The sequence below is a fragment of the Chelonoidis abingdonii genome, chromosome 1 (assembly GCF_003597395.2).
Source record: "Chelonoidis abingdonii isolate Lonesome George chromosome 1, CheloAbing_2.0, whole genome shotgun sequence".
NCBI classification, from domain to species: Eukaryota; Metazoa; Chordata; order Testudines; family Testudinidae; genus Chelonoidis; species Chelonoidis abingdonii.
Window position 1 is genome coordinate 124,868,619 of NC_133769.1, and position 18,459 is coordinate 124,887,077.

The following is an 18,459-nucleotide window of genomic DNA, read 5'->3' on the forward strand; positions in this document are numbered from 1 at the left end:
CTGAACATAACGAGTCGCATTCAGCCACGGAAGGGACACAGGGATAAAGCAACCCGCAACAATAGAGACAATGATTCAGAGAAGCGCCGGATTGGTTAAGCTCAGAGAGCCTCATAGGTAAGCGTCCTCATGGGACAATCAAAACTGAGGGGCAAAAACAACTGGAGGAGAGCTTGGCAGTAATTTCTCAAAATGGACACTATTAAGGGGCCCCCAACAAGCACAGCCTATCCAATGGGCATTTCATGATCACTTTCACCCAAGCTTCCTTCTGCTTTCAAATTCTCAACGAGTTCCTCCGTATTTGTTAAAATCAAGTCTAGAACAGCTTCCCCCCTAGTAGCTGTTTCAATCTTCTGAAATAAAAAGTTGTCTGCAATGCAGTCCAGGAATTTATTGGATAGTCTGTGCCCCCCGGTGTTATTTTCCCAACATATATCTGGGTAGTTGAAGTCCCCCATCACCACCAAATCTTGGGCTTTGGATGATTGATGCTAATTCCTATCAGTCTTTGTAAATCTCCTCTGTGTTTTTGTGTTTTGTTATGGTTTTTTGTGAGGCACCTAGCACATTTTGGGGCACTTAAAACTGATGATAATATCTAAGCTGGCTAAGTGTCACCAGAAAGGAATATAACCAGGAACATGTATTGGAAGAGGGTAACCATCAGAGAAGGAGAAAAGTTGCTTAGAACAATCAGAGAGTACAAAGAAGAGGAACATTTTGGTGAACAATTTCTAAACAACCTGTCTGGTAACTGTCTCTCAGCAGAAGTACTGGTAGCTTCCTCACATGAACTAGATCAGATGATTCACATGACAAAATGCCGTAGGGAACAATCCTATATTGAATAGGGATAGACCTGATGACTTTATAGGATCAGCTTTTACTATGTCTTTTTTGGTCTCCTTAGCAGTGTGGTTGTTTTTCTTTTCCAGGTATCATACAGGCTTTTTGAAGACATGGGGCTGTTTGAAGCCTTTAAGATTCCAGAGCGGGAGTTCATGAATTACTTTCACGCCTTGGAGTGTGGATACCGAGAGATACCTTGTAAGTAAAACTTCAGGTCAAATAAGAGTCTCTTGCTCAGATGTCTTTGACTTTTGACATGTTCAGTAATTATTTTTTATACATTCTTTCCTCTCCTTAGTCACCACAGCCATTTCTTCTTTCAAGGGCTGCATTTTGTCTCCTACCTCTTGACTAAATGCATAAGAGTAGTATTCCTCTTTTGGTGTACAGGATGTGATGTACGCAAAGCTTTGCGCATTGTTAAGTGTGTCCCACAATTTTGTCAATACATGCAACACTGCTAAGCTAATTGCCTCCTCTGCAGAGGCTCTTCCTGAAGTCTGCTCTCACGTTTCCATCTGTTTGTCTTTTAGGGTTTTGGTTTTGGGGTTTTTTTATTTTACTTTATAGAAACTCTGTGTAAATCTCAGGTAGTAAGATGGCTCCCATTTTGAGAGTTTATAGGTATCAGGGACTGTTCTATCTAGCCATGTTTGTTATTGGTTGGTGGTATTGTTGGAATGGTTGCTCTCCCCCCAGCCCACCCCTGCTCCCGCAGGAGAGTTGAGTTAGAGATATGCACACTGTGATATGCTTCCACACAAAAGATCCTATAGAACAGTGATTTTAAACCTGTGGTCCTGGACTCCTGGCATAACTTTCAGCAGACATCCCAGCTCTTCTATGCTCGCTAGCTATGGATTCAGAAGCAAGTATACACCCATATATAGCTATATGATTTACTGTAGAGATACCTATTATATAGAAAATGTTGGAAGTTATTGAGATACATTTACTAGGAATATCTGTATAGAAATATATAAGCTATATTTTTAAGATTCTTAGGACTCTGTCCCAGAATTTTATTATCTTTGCCAAAGAAATATAACATTTAAGTTCCCCCAGATTTGAAGGGCCTTTTATCTACATGTTGCATTGTTGGAGACTGATACCAGAGCTGAACAAAATCTATATAAGGGCTTGTGTTTGTTGTGATGTTAGCTGAAGATGTAACTCTGGTGTTGTCCTTAGTCTGACTCCCATCCCCATGCACAAATCTCCAGCTCAATTTAAGTAGTTCTTTGCTTTAAGCTTGAGCTAACTGGCCTGTCAGGGATGTGTGGATTGAAGCTCAAGGGCTGCTGATGCTCAAGCTAGTGATGCAGCAGGGATGCAGTTACAGGCAACAACTTGAGTTAGCCCAGCTGGTCAGATGCTAATCCAATCACCCTGTAGCCTGAGTGTTGTTTCAAGATGTGGCTGCTCTCACTCAGGCTAGACTAGTGGGATAACTCAAGCTAATCATTGCAGTGAAAACAAGCTCTTATTGTTAGAGACTGGGAGAAATCCTGGCCATCATGACATGAAGGGGAGTCTTTCCATTGATTTTAAAGGAACCAGTATTTCACCCTTTGTATTGATCAGATGATACTTGCATAACAAAAGGCTGGGGAAGTAGAAGGGAGCAGGGCTCTCATTCCTAGGCTCAAAGCTCCCTCTCTTCTCTCTTGCGTGGGGGAGTAGTTCTCCCCCATGGCTTCCCCTCTTTGTGCCTGGTGTATAAAAGCTCCCCCTCCAGTAGCAACCTAGTAGTCAAAGGAAAGCTGAAAACTTACAGAATTCATACAAAATAAGCAGGGGTCCTCAGATCTTGTAATGTCTGTTGTTTTTTTTGCTGTTCCTTGAACTGAAAGTCTCTAGAAGTTCCCTGTTCTAGCCAGTAGATGGTGCTGCGTGCCCTCTGATAGAATCTGCATGTTTAATAATAGTGTCATCGATTGCTTTGATTTGTATCATAGATCACAACAGAATTCATGCGACTGATGTTCTACATGCTGTTTGGTACCTTACTACTCAGCCTATCCCAGGACTCCCAACTGTGATTAATGACCATGGGTCAGCAAGTGATTCAGGTATTCTTTTTAATATACTGGTTTTTTAGGACATGGGTTGTGGAATACTGTACATTTCATTTGCTAGAGATAAATCACCAAATGAGGAGGCTGCGTAGGGAGGACTTTCCAACAATTTTAGTAATATAAATTCGATATTTAATGTGTGCTAGAATATTTATTTGTGTTTTGCAACTGTGGTAGACCAATTCTTTCCAGTGGATTTCCATCAACTATACTTAAGGCCCTACCTAAGTATTGGTTGGAGTGGAGGGGAGGGATAGCTCAGTGGCTTGAGCATTGGCCTACTAAACCCAGTGTTGTGAGTTCAGTCCTTGAGGGGGCCACTTAGGGATCTGGGGCAAGATCGGTACTTGGTCCTGCTAGTGAAGGCAGGGGGCTGGACTCAATGACCCTTTAGGGCCCTTCCAGTTCTATGAGAGTGCTATATTTCTCTCTCTTTTTTTTTATTATTATTTTTACCAAATTCATGGCTGTGAAAAACACCTCACAGGCCGTGAAATCCGGTCTCCCTTGTGAAATCTGGCTTTTGTAGGAGTGTCGCAGTATTGCCATCCTTACTTCTACACTACCTTCAGAACTGGACAGACAGAGTGTGGCAGCTACTGGTCAAGTGTCCCACTCTGAAGGCAGAGCCACCACCACCACCAGCACAGAAATAAGGGTGGCAATACCAAGACTCCCCTACAATAGCCTTGCAATCCCCTCATGACCTCCTTTTGGGTCAGGACACCTATGGTTACAACACTGTGAAATTTCAGATTTCAGTATCTGAACCTATGACATTTAAGATGCTTAAAATCCTAGGACTGTGAAATTTACCAAAATGAACCTCCATGAATTTGATAGGGTCCCAACTATACTGTAGAAGCACAGTATTTCACATGTAAAAATATGTGAATTCAAGACTTTTGTAAGTTTTGTAGGACCATCTTACTTCTTCATGTTCTTTTTAAGCCCTTTCTTTCTACAAGTCACTTAAGTGATGATGAACACTTGGGATCTTTTGGGTGGAGAGATGATTTACAAAAAACATTTTTTGAAAGACATTCACTCATAAGAATTACAATAGCAGAATTACCATAGCCAGGTGTCTGGCTAGTCCAGTATCTGCCTCTGAAAGTGATCTGTTCCAGAAGTCTCAGACTGTCTCCACTGCCTGAGCTTAAAGACCCACATCTGTTAGCTCAAAGTCTGTAAATGACTAATAAACCTCTATGTGGTCCGGCCACTGGAGGGAAACAGAGAGCCATGGTCTGCAAATGTGGATTAGCTAAGAAACGCTGAGCTGGTCATTGATTAATGCCTCACAATTAATTAATTAATTGCACATAAATTTACAGTGTTATGATTAGGCTGGGAAGGTTTGATTTTTACTGGGAAATCTTAGTGAATGTCAATTTCACAGTACACACGCAAACTAACGAAAAAATATTTTAATTGATGTTAATCAAAATTACAGATAGGCAAAGTAAGAAAAATGCTGCTAGAGAACCTCTAAGACTTTGATTTAAGGATATTTAATATGTGTATTTTGACATGTGATGTTGACAGTTTATGTTTATCAGTTTTTTATAAATAACTTTTTGAATCCAAACATCTACTGTCACTAAATAATTATTGTCTGACTCCCTCATTATTGCCTGCAAAATTTACATACATAAAAAGAGGAGGAAAATGCTTAAAACCCAGAATTTTGCACAACTGAGAAAATTTAAATTAAAAATGGGAAAAAAATGCTTAAAAATAAACATTGATATTATCCATCAGAATTGTAAAAAAAATAAACATCCAATTGTGCCAACTCTAGTTAGGGTAACAGTCATTTTTAAGTTGCTGGGACATACACAAAATACCAGAAATCATTGAGTTCAGTATTTCTGCACTGGGATACTAGACCTGATCTGAGATGACTGGTTTTGGTCAAATGTTTTGGGGGGTTTTGTGACACACAGGCACACAATTTTGCTCATGGTCTATATTTTCAATAAGTAATTAATACTCAGTAAGGGACTCTATTTCTGCTCAGATTCTGATAGTGGAATCACTCATGGCCATATGGGATATGTGTTTTCGAAGATGTACACACCTGCAGATGAGAGTTACGGCTGCCTGGCTGGCAACATCCCTGCCCTAGAATTGATGGCACTTTATGTAGCTGCAGCCATGCATGATTATGATCATCCAGGAAGGACCAATGCCTTTTTGGTTGCAACCAGTGCGCCTCAGGTAAGTCTTGGGCCACATTTTTAAAGTCTACATAATTGTCAAAGACTTTTGAGCGCAGCTTTTCATTGTCAAGGGTGTTTCTGGCTTGCATTGGGTACTCGCCTGATGTAAACTGTGAAATTGTTAACATTGACTACTGTATTTCTCATTGCACAAATTGTGATTGTTCCACAGTATGTTGTGGAGCATGGTTACACTTGAACTATGCACACCAACAGCACTAAGAATCTCTTTAATTTGGGGCTAGGTAGATTTTTTCTATTTATCTTACTGATGGATTTGTTGATTTAAAAAAACATTTGGAGGAAGAGAGACTACATTTCTGTCAGTTCATATGGAACTCCTAACTTCTGTGCAGTGAATACGCTGACTTCATATGGAGTGACACACAGAATTGTATAATTAAGAGGCTCCTTGTTTTTTCATATTTTTCTGTGTACAGGAGAGGTCAGATTTTGCACCAGCTATTTCTCTGATTGCTCATCTGTGGTAGCATTTGAGCACCTCATAACCAATAATGAATTTATCTTTACTAATTTCTAGTGAGGTAGGGAAGTATTCTTACCTCCTATTTACAGATACAGCACTAATGCGAAGGGACATTAAATGAGTTGCACAAGGTCACAAGAAGTCCGTGCCAGTGCTGGCCACTAAACTCAGATTTCCCTGGCAATAAAAATTCGACTGTTCAACTCCAATGTGAAATCAGTCCTACTGTATGGAAATAAAACCTGGAGGACAACCAAAACAACCACCAGGAAGATCCAGACCTTCATTAATAGCTGCCTCAGAAGGATTCTCCAGATCCGCTGGCCAGACACCGTCAGTAACATCCACCTCTTGGAGAGGACCCGTCAACTCCCAGCAGAGGAAGAAATCAGAAGGAGAAGGTGGGGTTGGATAGGACATACACTACGCAAGCAGCCAACTAACATCACCAGACAGGCACTGCGGTGGAACCCCCAAGGCAAGCGGAAAAGAGGCCGTCCAAGAAACACCTGGCGACGCGACCTTCAGGCTGATAGCAAAAAAATGGGCTATACCTGGAACCAGCTAGAGCGAATGGCCCAGGATAGAGGACTCTGGAGATCTGTGGTTGGCGGCCCATACCCCAATTGGGGTGACGGGCGTGAGTGAGTGAGTGAGTGAGAGTGAATCCCAGTCCATTGTCTTAACCAGAAGACCATCCTTCCATCCTTTACGTCCCAAACCACAGTGTAGCTTCAGCATACTCTGTAGAAAAGGAGCTTATGATTGTTGTTTCTGGAAGGAAAGAAAGGTGAGCTAATGGTTACGGACCTGGACTATGACTCAGAAAACCTGAGTTCAGTTCTCAGCTGGGACACAGACTTCCTATGTGACCTTAGGCAAGTCACTTGGCCTCACTGTGCCTCAGTTTCCCATCTATAATATGTGGATAGTACTTCTCTACCTCACGAGGATGTTGGGAGGGTGAAATCCATTGATGTTTGTGAGGTACTATGCCAGTATTAGTAGAGAGGAAAGCTCCTCCTGCATTCTCCTAAGATCCAGCCAAAAAACACTTGTTCTGGTTAAACAGTTGTAAAAGTCAGGAATAGAAGTTAGATGATAGCTCTTAATGTACAGTACTTACTGGGTTGTAAATAAATGAATGGACAGCATCAAGGTCCCTGTTGGATCTCATTTCACTTTGGTATCACTTGAAGTCCACAAAGTTTCAGTTCGATCTGGTTCCTCCCCTCTTTTGATCACTTGCTTTGTTACCAGAACAGCAGCAGCAGCTTTGAGGAATAGCAAAGTGCTGCTGCCCAGCCAAAAATCTGCCATCAAGAGTGATCCCATCTGGCAGGGTATATGTGTCACAAAGGTGACATGTTTACTCTGTGGCTAAGCAGAAGGGGCTGCTCACAGCAACTCAAATTTTGCAACACAATCTACGCAGTGATGAACTGTGATGGCTTCAGAAGACTATAACAATACTACTTTGATGCTGGCGGTAATGAAAAAAATGATATTCAAGTATGTACTTGAATATATATAGACACATCTCCACAAAACTAAATAAAAACGCTATTTATTCACAGGCAAATTTGGTATTTCTCTCCTTATGCTAAACAGTCAAGAGATTGTGGCTGAAATTCAAGCAGAATTGGACCATGTGACTTTAAATCCTGGACCAGTACAGGACTATTCCCTAACACATATTCCCTAGTGCTTTGTTTAATCTAGTTTCTGAGTGGAGCATCATCATTTCTCAGAGCTAGGGCCTTCAACATCAGTGTAATTTTAACCAACTGGGGATTTTGGTGTTGCAGGTTCTGTTAGGTCATATATGTATAAAATACAGGAGCTAGAAGTTCACATATTAGTGTGATGGGAACTATATAACCATACTAGATTGAAAGAACCAGTTAGAAGCCCCAACCACAAAACACCTTTGCTCTTGAAGATTGAAGCTCTGTGAAGTGGTGGAAGTACTATTATACAGGGCGGGCTCCAGATACCAGCCTACCAAGCATGTGCTTGGGGTGGCACCTTGGGGCAGAGCAGCGCTCAGGGTTTTTTTTTGTTTGTTTGGCTAGGCGTGGCGCTCGGGGGAGGCTGGGGCTTGGGCAGTGTGGTGCGGCGCTGGGGGGAAGGGGACTTGGGCGGCGCTGCGCTCGGTGGGGGCGGGCTTCAGCAGCACGGTGCTCGGGGGCGGGGTCTTGAGCGGTGCAATGCTCAGGGGGCGGGGACTTGGGCAGCACGGCACTCGGGGAGGAGTTTGGCGGCATGGCACTTGTGAGGGCGGGGCGGCGCTCTTTTTTTTTTTTGGTTGGGACAGCAAAAATGTTAGAGCCATTCCTGCTATTTTATGTAATATATTTTCATTAATGACTAATATTAAAGTGTGCATCTATGTGTTTGTGTAAAATATATATAACACACATGCACACATGTTTGGGTCTTACACTCTAAAGGATCTTCTATTTCCAGTTGACCACTGCTATATAGTGAATTTATCTGCTCTCTGCCAATGCATTCATGGCTAATGTAAAACACCAGATTAACTCATCACAGCGTGGGTCAACCAGAAATGGGAGATTGTCTAGAGTGCAAGAGCTGGATCTTCCAAATCAGTCTTCACCACCACTGGGAAACAGATATACAACTGCTGTTACTGCTGTCAGAGATTAACACTCCTTAAAATCTCTGCAAAATTTTTTTTTAAAGACCTGATCCTTTCTCTCATTTCTCCCATCATCAAAAGTCATTTCATTATTCCAATAGTCATTCTTATTTCATGTTTTTCTGTTTCAGACACTAGGAAGATTCTTAAATCAGTGTATTGTTTCCACAGGCTGTGCTGTATAACGACCGCTCTGTTTTGGAGAACCATCATGCAGCTGCTGCGTGGAATCTTTTCATGTCCAGGCCAGAGTATAACTTCTTAGTCAACCTTGATCATGTGGAATTCAAGCATTTCCGCTTCCTTGTAATTGAGGCCATTTTGGCCACTGACCTGAAGAAACACTTTGATTTTGTAGCCAGATTCAATGCCAAGGTAATAAGAAATTCTCATTTCCAATGCTTTCTAAAGGGAAAGAGGATTCTTCTTGCCCTTCTGCACATCAAATGAGTCACCAGCTGGGAAAGATCACTAAAAACGCAGCCCCACAGCTCCATTCAGTGAATAGTGATACTGAAACAGTAACAGGTATTTCTCAAAACACGTTCTGAACAATTTTTCATAATATTCATTTAGCTATCTAAGCTATTGAAAATTATGAGAAATTAGTTACTTTAACTGGATATTAAGCTGCATCACTCAGCAGCATGGTATTGCCTCTCTCTCTGTGGATACACTGATGAAGGAATGACATGGAGAAAGCTTGGAACCTATGAACGTGTGATCAGTTTTGTTTTCCATTTCTTCTTAACCATTCTCTCTCTTTTATAACCATCTTATGTACTGTGTTAAGAACCTAGTCCAGACATTTCAGTTAGGCAGCTAAATCCATAGTAAGGTACCTAAATAAGTGACCTAACTTTTCGGACGTGCCGAACACTCTCATACCCCACTAAAATCAGACAGATCGGTGGGTTCTCAGCATCTCTGCAAATCAGGTCAGATGGGGCCCAATCCAAAGCCCACTGCAGTCAACAGAAGGACTCCCATTAATGTCAGTGGGAGCTGAATTTGATGCCTACATCACTGATTTTGGTGCCTTGATTTAGACACCTGGATTTGATAACTTTGTCCTAAATGTTCATTTTTGTGAGGTTAAATAGCCAGAGAAAAAGGATGAGTTAAAGCCAGAGGTATTATAGCTCTAGATCCAGCAACAAAACATGATTTATATGAGAAATAGGCAAGCTAGCCACTCATTAGTACCCTACCAGACATAACTTGGACGTGCTCAACATTAAACTTGGTTTAAATTTATGTGGCAAGTGGACGGTAGATGTCACATGTGAAGGTGATATTTGCACTCTCTCAGAAGAGGAAATCGATGGATGGCTTGAAGTGGCATGTCCTATTGACTGACTATAGATTTGTAATGACAATTGGCAGCTGCCCCACTATGTTGGGTCATTGGATAGTGTGAGTGGTTACACAATAAAAAAGTGAGAGGAATAGCTGAAAATATTAACCAAATAAAACTTTCTGTGCTAAATTTGTCTCTGCCTTAAAGGAAATTATCTATGATTCTTAGTGATTTAATCACTCATTTATATTGCAGAAGTGCCTACAGGCCCCAGTCAGAGATCAGGGCCCATTTATGCTGGGCTGCAGGCAGCATAAATACATGTAACAGTCCCTGCCCCCAAAAGCTTGCAGTGTAAAATGTGCAGTGGACAGCAAGTGGATATAACAAACAAGTAGTGGGAAGACCAGGTAACACTGAGGAAGTCATGTATGATGTCATAAGGAGTGGTCTTAGCATACCAGCTTCCATTGTCAAGTGTTTTGTAGACATTGAAACAGGTGAACTCTAAGGAGAGATTTGAATGAAGACAATGACACAGATATTCATGGGGAGCTTCTCCCATACATAAAGGGTGGTGTGGGAGAAAGGATGAAGGTGCTTTAGGGAAAATTGAACTAATGGGCAATGAAGGCTGATATCACTGGCACAGTGGAGGTAGGATACATAGTCACATCATTATAATACTGGAGAGAGAAACCGCTTTGGTAGAAATGTGAAGCCCTTGATTTCCCTGTGCCTTACCGCTGCCTATTTGATCTTGTATTGAGAGACTAAAGCTGCTTCATGATTTAAATTATAGCTGTGGTCACGTTAGATCACAAGAGAACCCGTTTGTTTTAAAAGGGACAAAATAATTTGTGTCAGGTTTTTTTTGGTGGGGAAACTCTTTCAAACACATTTAGCCCAAATAGAAAAGAAATGTAGGCTTTGTCTGTCTACACACAAGCCTATACCAGTTTAACTAAAATTGGTTTTAGAACACACCTCTAGTTAAATTGGTGCAACTTTGTATATAAATAAGGCCATTGTTTCTTAGAAAATGTTGTAGGTTTGTCTTCTGTTATTAATGCTTTAGAGCCAGAGTATTAATTGCTAAATAATTATATGATTCCTAATTATCTATCTCAAGCCTTAATTATTGGCATTTACTCTTCTTTTTCATGCTTGACCTACACTCTTAAATTACAAACCAGGGCAAACCCACCTATTTAGGTTTGTAGTTTGCATTCAGTAGCTGAGCATGTTTTAGCACATCACAGGATAAGATTTTCCTCTTACCATGGGCTATTGTAATGGTTTTACCCCTTTGTGTATCTTCCAGGTGAATGATGATGTTGGAATTGACTGGACTAATGAAAATGACCGCTTGTTGGTTTGCCAAATGTGCATCAAACTGGCTGATATCAATGGGCCTGCCAAATGCAAAGACTTGCATCTGCAGTGGACAGAGGGCATTGTTAATGAATTCTATGAACAGGTAAATGTGTGCCCAAAGCAGGAATGAATTTACTTTCTGTCCTAAATTATTCTGTAGTGCGGCTGTGTTTTAGCCTGGAGTTGATTGCATTTCAGTGCTGGGTGAAATTACTTTTATTTTTAAAGAAAGTTTGAGGAATACACTTTCTGTTTTTGCATGAACTATGCCCTTTTCAAGGTTCATGATGGCATTCAAGAACAGAACACCATAACTTGGTTTGCAGGGAACTGGAAGCAAAGCAACCCCGTTGTATTCCCTTGGAAGTTTTGAGTTCTGAGGGAGCCTGATCTTAATCTTTTTCAGTTAGAATTAGAGAACACCTGTTTTGCCCGTTTAGCACTGCCTGTATTCAGGGGAACTATCCCACTGCATCCAGGGCCAGTTTCCCCCCTGAGTTTTCAGGGGTAACTATACCATATATCTTACGTTATTGGGAATGGGCCAGCAAGCTGAGCCACTGCCCCTCAAGGCCCAAGAATCTTCTGGGAAGGGCTGGACAGTGACCCAGAGGTTGCATGTTAAGCACGGCAGGGTGCTGACTGCCCCTGGTTTTAGCATATTAGCGACTGCATTGGGAAAGCGCTGGCTTCCCTCTGCTCTCTGGTAGTATGTGTAGGGGGAGTGAGATGAAGAAAAATTCAAGCATTTATCTGGCCTCTTCGTTCAAAGCACCCAAGGATGCAAAAGGACACTGGCCTCTGCATAAATATAAAGCTAATTATTAAAAATAAATCGTACTGCAAGAGAAAGTTCTGCCATAATCTCCTGGATTTTCCTCCAGGACTGTGCTCTTATTATTTGTTTGCTGCACCTCATTGTATTTCAGGTAAAGAGATGCAGTCATTTAAACGCCACTGCATACAAATCAGATATAATGATGTGGCTCACGTTGGATCCGTCACAGCGGATGGCGTGCACAGTATATGTTCTGGAACACTAAAGGCAGCAACGTCATAAAAGCTGCTGACAAGGAACCCTAAAACAAGATCAGCAAAAGCATTATGATGTTGTGTGCTTTACAGTAGATTTATTCCATCAGCACACTCTGATTAAGGTTTTATCTTCGTTGTCCTTGCTGTCAGCCTTCCTTTTAGGATGGGCACTATATAGTATCGTTTGATTCTTGGCTTGAAAGTGATTTCCAAGATGGCTGATAGCCAGAAACATTCTATTAAACTGATAGAGATTTTTGATCAATGCACGTTGTGCCTGAAAAAATCAATGCTTCTGAGTGCTTTATGCAATGTGCTTTTCATTATGTCCTTTGAATGACATTAGTTGCCATACCAACATGATGTATAGTAGCAGTTTTCCTCCAGAACCTGCTGCAGGTATTAAAGACAATGGGCTCATATGTATCAGCTGATTTATTCTAGCTGAGGATCTAGCCAACACCCTATCACCTTTCCCACTCCCCCAGTCTCTAACACAACTGTGTATTTTAAGGAAAACATCCAGTTTCTCATTTTTGAAAGGAAGAATTATAAGGGATACACCAGTCTCCCCAGAGTAGGTTTGCTATAATAATGGATTGCAAATGTACAATGTAATTCATATCTTATTGCCCTTATATAAATTTATGGTACACCCACATCTTGAATACTGCATACAAATGTGGTCTCCTCATCTCAAAAAAGATATACTGACATTAGAAAAGGTTCAGAGAAGGGCAACTAAAATGATTAGGTTTGGAACAGGTCCCATATGAGAAGAGATTAAAGAGGCTAGGACTGTTCAGCTTGGAAAAGAGGAGACTAAGGGGGGATATGATAGAGGTATATAAAATCATGAGTGATGTGGAGAAAGTAAAAGTTATTTACTTGTCCATGATATAGAACTAGGGCACCAAATGAAGTTAATGGGCGACCAGGTTTAAACAATAGAAAAGAATTTGGATTCTTCACCGCTTCAACCTGTGGAGACTTCTTGCCTGAGAAGTGTGTGGCAGGCTAGCTTATACCGGTTTTAAAGAGAACTGAGGTTAAGTCCATTAATGGCTATTAGCCAGGATGGGTAAGGAATGGTGTCCCTAGCCTCTGTTCGTCAGAGAGTGGAGATAGATGGCAGGAGAGAGATCACTTGATCGTTACCTATTAGGTTCGCTCCCTCTGGGACACCTGGCATTGGTCACTGTCAGTAGACAGGCTGCTGCACTGGATAGACCTTTGATCTGACCACTCTTTTGTTCTTATGTTCAGCATATGCCATGAAAATCGGGAGCCATTCTTGACAGCATCCCCTCCATTAAAAAACAGAAGTGTACCGGGCTTTGAAGAATTACATCTCTGTACGAATTCTAAGTGTTATCAAAAACTTATTGTATTTAAATTTAGAAAAGCACACAATATTGTTGAAGTATGTTTAATGGGTTTTAATCTTGATATTTAAAGGAAGACCAGTGAGATGTGTGTTGTTTCCAACTGTAAATCGAGCACATAAGCTTGAAAGAATTAAGCTTGATTAATGTTAAACTTTTCATCAGTCGACTTTCTTCCCAACATTGACAGCTTCTTCACATGAAATCTGAGATGTCATGCTGTGAAGGAGAGAGAACTGCCATCTCTGGTTAATCCACTTGTTATCTCAGGAATGTGCACACACTTTGGTTTTGAGATAATGATGGGAGGGGGGAGATAAAATATTTGATAGCTGAGCACTGAACTGTTTGTACCTTGTTAGAAAATGCAGGAAAGCTGGAAGTGAGGCATTCATCAAAGTTTAACTGGATACTCTTTGTGTTTCCCTTTTCTCAAAAGGGAGATGGTTCAGTTAATCAGATCTTGGATTCTCAGAGAAACTAGGCACTTGGAAAACAAATTCAACATGGATGTAATGTCTTAGAAATTGACTGTGGATCTTCAATAATGTTCATGAATTGTTTTTTTATTTCTCACATTTAGGTCTCCACAGTCTAGTCACATCAGTTTGCATAACAAGTCATATGCATTATCAATTATTTTATTATAGGACCAAATCTTATAATAAAGGAATTTTGCTGCACTAGGGATGACTGAAAAAGAACATGAGTGTTTGGCTCATACAGTGGACCTTGGTAGAAAACTATCTCTTCCATCAGAGCACCAGGAGGGGACCCTCTCTCCCCCCCCACCCCCTGCTCCCCCAAAAGAAGTCTAGCAAAGGGACATGTGCAGAGGATCTTGCATTTTTGAATGACCCTACATTGACATGTTCATTACAGCCCTCCTCAGGAAACGAGTGACTATGGCCTGAAGCTTGGCAGGTCAAAGAAACACAAAAGCAGAGTCGCTCAACTTATTTATAATGCAGCTTAAAAGAAAGGCAAAATTCATAAGAAAACTATTTTGACAAGCCAGCCCTTGCTCTGAAAAGGTAAATCCTGTCCCCCTGTGAATAAGGTGGTTAGTTGCTAACAAGCTAATACTGATGATAAAAATCACAAATGATTTGCATACATGATGGGGATAAAAACAATGTGGAGAAAGGTGATTTCATTTTTAAGCTTCCAAGAGAAACCAGGTGAGGGCCAAAAGAAACCTGTTGAGTCCTGCACTTAGGACGGAAGAATCCCATTTACTGTTACAGATTAAGGACCGAATGGCTAGGCAGCAGTTCTGCAGAAAAGGACCTAGGGGTTACAGTGGACGAGAAGCTGGATATGAGTCAACAGTGTGCCCCTGTTGCCAAGAAGGCTAACGGCATTTTGGGCTGTATTCGTAGGGGCATTGCCAGCAGATCGAGGAAAAACATGATCATTCCCCTCTATTCAACAGTATGGTAGGCCTATCTGGAGTTAGTGTGTCGTTTTGGGCCAACACAATCAAAAAGGCATCGTGGAAAAATTGGAAAGTTCGCAGAGGGCAACAAAAAGGCATTAGGGACTGGGCACACATGACTTATTTAGGAAGGAGATCTGAGGGACTGGATTGTTTAGTACTGTCAGAAGGACGAGTGAGGGGCAATTTGATAGCTTGCTGGCTTCAACTACCTTGAAAGGGGGTTCAAGAGGAGGATCCTAATTGTTCTCAGTGGTACCAGATGACAGAACAAGGAGTAATGGTCTCAGTTGCAGTGGGGGAGGTTTAGATCGGATATTAGGAAACTTTTTCAACTAAGAGGGCGATAAGCAACGGAATGGGTTACCTAGGGAGGTGGTGGAATCTCCTTCCTTAGAGGTTTTTAAGGTCAGGCTTGACAAAGCCCTGGCTAGGATGATTTAGTTGGGGATTGGGCCTGCTTTGAGCAGGGGGTTGGACTAGATGACCTCCTGAGGCCCCTTCCAACCCTGATATTCTATGATTCTAAGATGGCAATGTAAGCTACAGGACTGGAAGGTGGGCATTACTTTACAGAGTCCTCACAGAGCATGTTTTATAAATTCAAGGTATTCTTTATAGCTTATTATTCTTGTGTTTTGAGCTCTGGAACTGTGTAGAGTAGTTTTTATATGAAGGCTGAATTGATGCCCTGCTACCTTTATATGCTGGTCTGCTATAAAAAATGAAATGGTAAAAGGAGATGGCTTCACAGCAGAATATTTTTCCGTGTAATATTTGCAATTGCCTTTGATGCTTCCCTCCACTTTCTCCTCCCATATCCATGTAATTAATGTATCACACAGAAGTAACAAATTTTTGTCATCTCTAGGGTGATGAAGAGGCGAGCCTTGGCCTTCCTATAAGTCCTTTCATGGATCGCTCAGCTCCCCAGTTGGCACACCTTCAGGAATCCTTCATTTCTCACATTGTGGGTCCACTATGTAATTCCTATGACTCAGCGGGGCTGATGCCAGGGAAATGGGTGGAAGATAGCGATGAGTCAGGAGATACTGATGAGCAGGAAGAGGAAGAAACAGCAGAAATGGAAACGTGTGAAAATTCCGAGTCAAGTATGTTGTTTGCATCTTTATCTTTCAGTGGGGCTGATTTCATTTCATGGGCTAACGATCCTCTGTATAAAAGCTTAAAGAGTTTCCCCTGGTCACCCATAACCTTAATTTCTCTAGAACCGGACTAGCTGAACTGGCCCCCAAGAAGTTTAATGGGTAGCCACACATTTTGGGAGTGGAGAAGCTTCTAAAGACTTCATAAACAACACTTTAGTAGGTCATTAGGTTGCCCATCCTACATCTGTGATTTTTAGACTGTTTCATGGCTGGTTTTTAAAAGACTATATTTTTTTCTCCATTGGAAGTTGTGGGTAGGACAAGATCTTCATCTTTTTGTTATGTTTTTGTACAGTGCCTGGTACAATAGGCCCTGATTGGGACCTTTAGATGCTACCACAATATAAATATTTTTTTTAATGGTGGAAATATTTGAGAACACATGTTTTTGTGGAAAGGGGTCCAGTTTGCTTATTTGTATTTGTGCTGTGCATTGACATATAAGAGATGTATCAGCTCCAGAGAATTTTTCATGACCCTCAAACCTCTGGCCAACCCATAAGTAATATTGATAGACTCCAAAACTCATACAGTCCTCTGCAGAAAGCTTGATTGTGGCAGTGATTGGCCTGTTGGGAGGAAGCTTTAGTAGTCTACATGGGGATGTTGAAGAACCTGTGAAAAATGGTTTGAAGTGGTAAGTAAATTTGGAGCCCATGTTTCTTGGCAATTTCCCTTTAAATTAATCCAGGACCTCAGCCCTTACCACCTTCCTGCCTCTCTCAGGGTCAGGGTGCCCCCTCCAGAGGCAGTAGGGAGTCAGCAGGCCCACTGCACATATTGTCGGGTAGCCTGGCTTGCAGCTATGCTGTTGCCCAAATAATAATTCAAACCTCCGAAAGAGGATTAAGCCAACTACCAGTCAGTTGGGAACCCAGGCTTCCTGGCTGGAGTGAACAGCAATATTTTATGGCTCAAACCCTGTGAGCATGAGCTGAGCAATTAACAGTCTGTGGCTTCAGCCTCCTGGCTGGGGCAAGCAGCAACCAGCTATAGCTCAGCAATTATATCTGAGCAATCAAACAATTTCCGTTGCCGACTTTCTGGCCTAAAGGTTAGCGCACAACCAGCCCCGTGTATAAGGCTGGGGGGCGGGGGCACCCAGGTCCACTCTGCTCCATCGGGTCCCAGCCCAGGGCACTAGGAGTGGTGGGCAATCCTGCCGTGGGGTCAGTAAAGAAATGTGATCGCTGCCTTAAATCCTGGCAGCACAGCTGGGTCAAAGTCTTGTTTCCCTGGGCTACTTCCTACCAATTCCTGCTGGTGCTGCTTCATCACTGCTGGGATCTGGCTCTCAGTCTCTCCCTGGGCTTTCTGTCTCCTAGGGAGGTGGTTTGCCTTTTCTTTCTTGGCGTGACTGAGGGCTCAGCTCCCTGGGAGAGAAGTCTGCCTCCTTCCCTGATCCAGTCCCAACTGAGCTGCAGGGCCCTGTTCTTATACTTCCTGCCCACCCCTGCACTTCCTGTGGAGCGGGGTGGGGTGGGGTTAGCTGCACCCACCAGGGGGACTTAACCCCCTCTGTACTGGAGGCGGGCCACTCTGCCTCACTACACCACCTTTTTTCTGTTCCTCCCCCTTCTGCATTCTCTCCTCCCATTTTATTTCTGTTCCTTTCCCTTCTGTTTCACTTTCCTTTTTGGCATCCCCTTCCCCCATTCTCCAACTCAACTTTTTACTAGGGAAGGAGAACTGGATCTAGGGGAGGAAGAGGAAGCCATCAGAGTTCTAGTACAATATTAGTAATATTTAGTACTTGTATAGGGCTTGTCACCTAAGAATCTCAAAGTTCTTCACAAAGGAGGGTCAGTATCATTCCCATTTTGTATATGGAGAATTTATGATGTGAGAGGTTTAGGGACTTGTTTAAGGTCAAAGAGAAAGTCAATATCAGAGCTCAGAATAGATCCGGGGTCTTCTGACTTCCAGTCCAGAATTCTGTCCACTAAATCATACGGCCTCTTCAGCCACACGTGTGATGCCGTAACTAGTAATCCACTGTTCTCATTCATTTTGAGTCCTTTTCATAAATGCATTATGTTCCTATGAAGTTATAGGAATTGCCCTACTGACCAGACAGGTGGGCTACATAGTGTAGTATCCTGTTTTAGTAGTAGGTGGAAGATTGTTTGCAGTATTGTTGGACTGTGCTCTGGCTCCAGTCCAGCTCCAGGCAAAAACTTGCAGCTCCACTGATCTGGAGCTGTTCTACACTCCAACTCCGGGCTCCGCTCCAAAGCCTGGGTTGTAGCTGTGTGTGTCCCAGGATATTAGAGACAAATTGAGTGAGGTAATATCTTCTTTGGGCTAACTTCTGTTGGTGAGAAAATTTTTTGAGCATACACAGAGCTCTTCTTCTTCAGACTGACAATTATGGAATTACCTGATGAGAGAGGAAGTTTCTTCAGTTAGTGATTCACTTATGCCCTAGAGCATGACACTTTATATCTTTAC

At 42.0% G+C, this 18,459-nt stretch overlaps 1 protein-coding gene across 1 annotated transcript in view; it reads left to right on the top strand.

Moving 5' to 3' along the window:
* PDE3A (phosphodiesterase 3A) overlaps positions 1–18,459 on the top strand; it is a 393,181-nt gene that overhangs the window by 362,858 nt on the left and 11,864 nt on the right. Inside the window, exons 10-15 of the mRNA XM_032796048.2 lie at positions 939–1,050; positions 2,811–2,924; positions 4,954–5,153; positions 8,476–8,679; positions 10,929–11,084; positions 15,711–15,951. Coding sequence (XP_032651939.1) covers positions 939–1,050; positions 2,811–2,924; positions 4,954–5,153; positions 8,476–8,679; positions 10,929–11,084; positions 15,711–15,951 — 1,027 coding nt within the window. The remainder of the gene's footprint in view (positions 1–938; positions 1,051–2,810; positions 2,925–4,953; positions 5,154–8,475; positions 8,680–10,928; positions 11,085–15,710; positions 15,952–18,459) is intronic.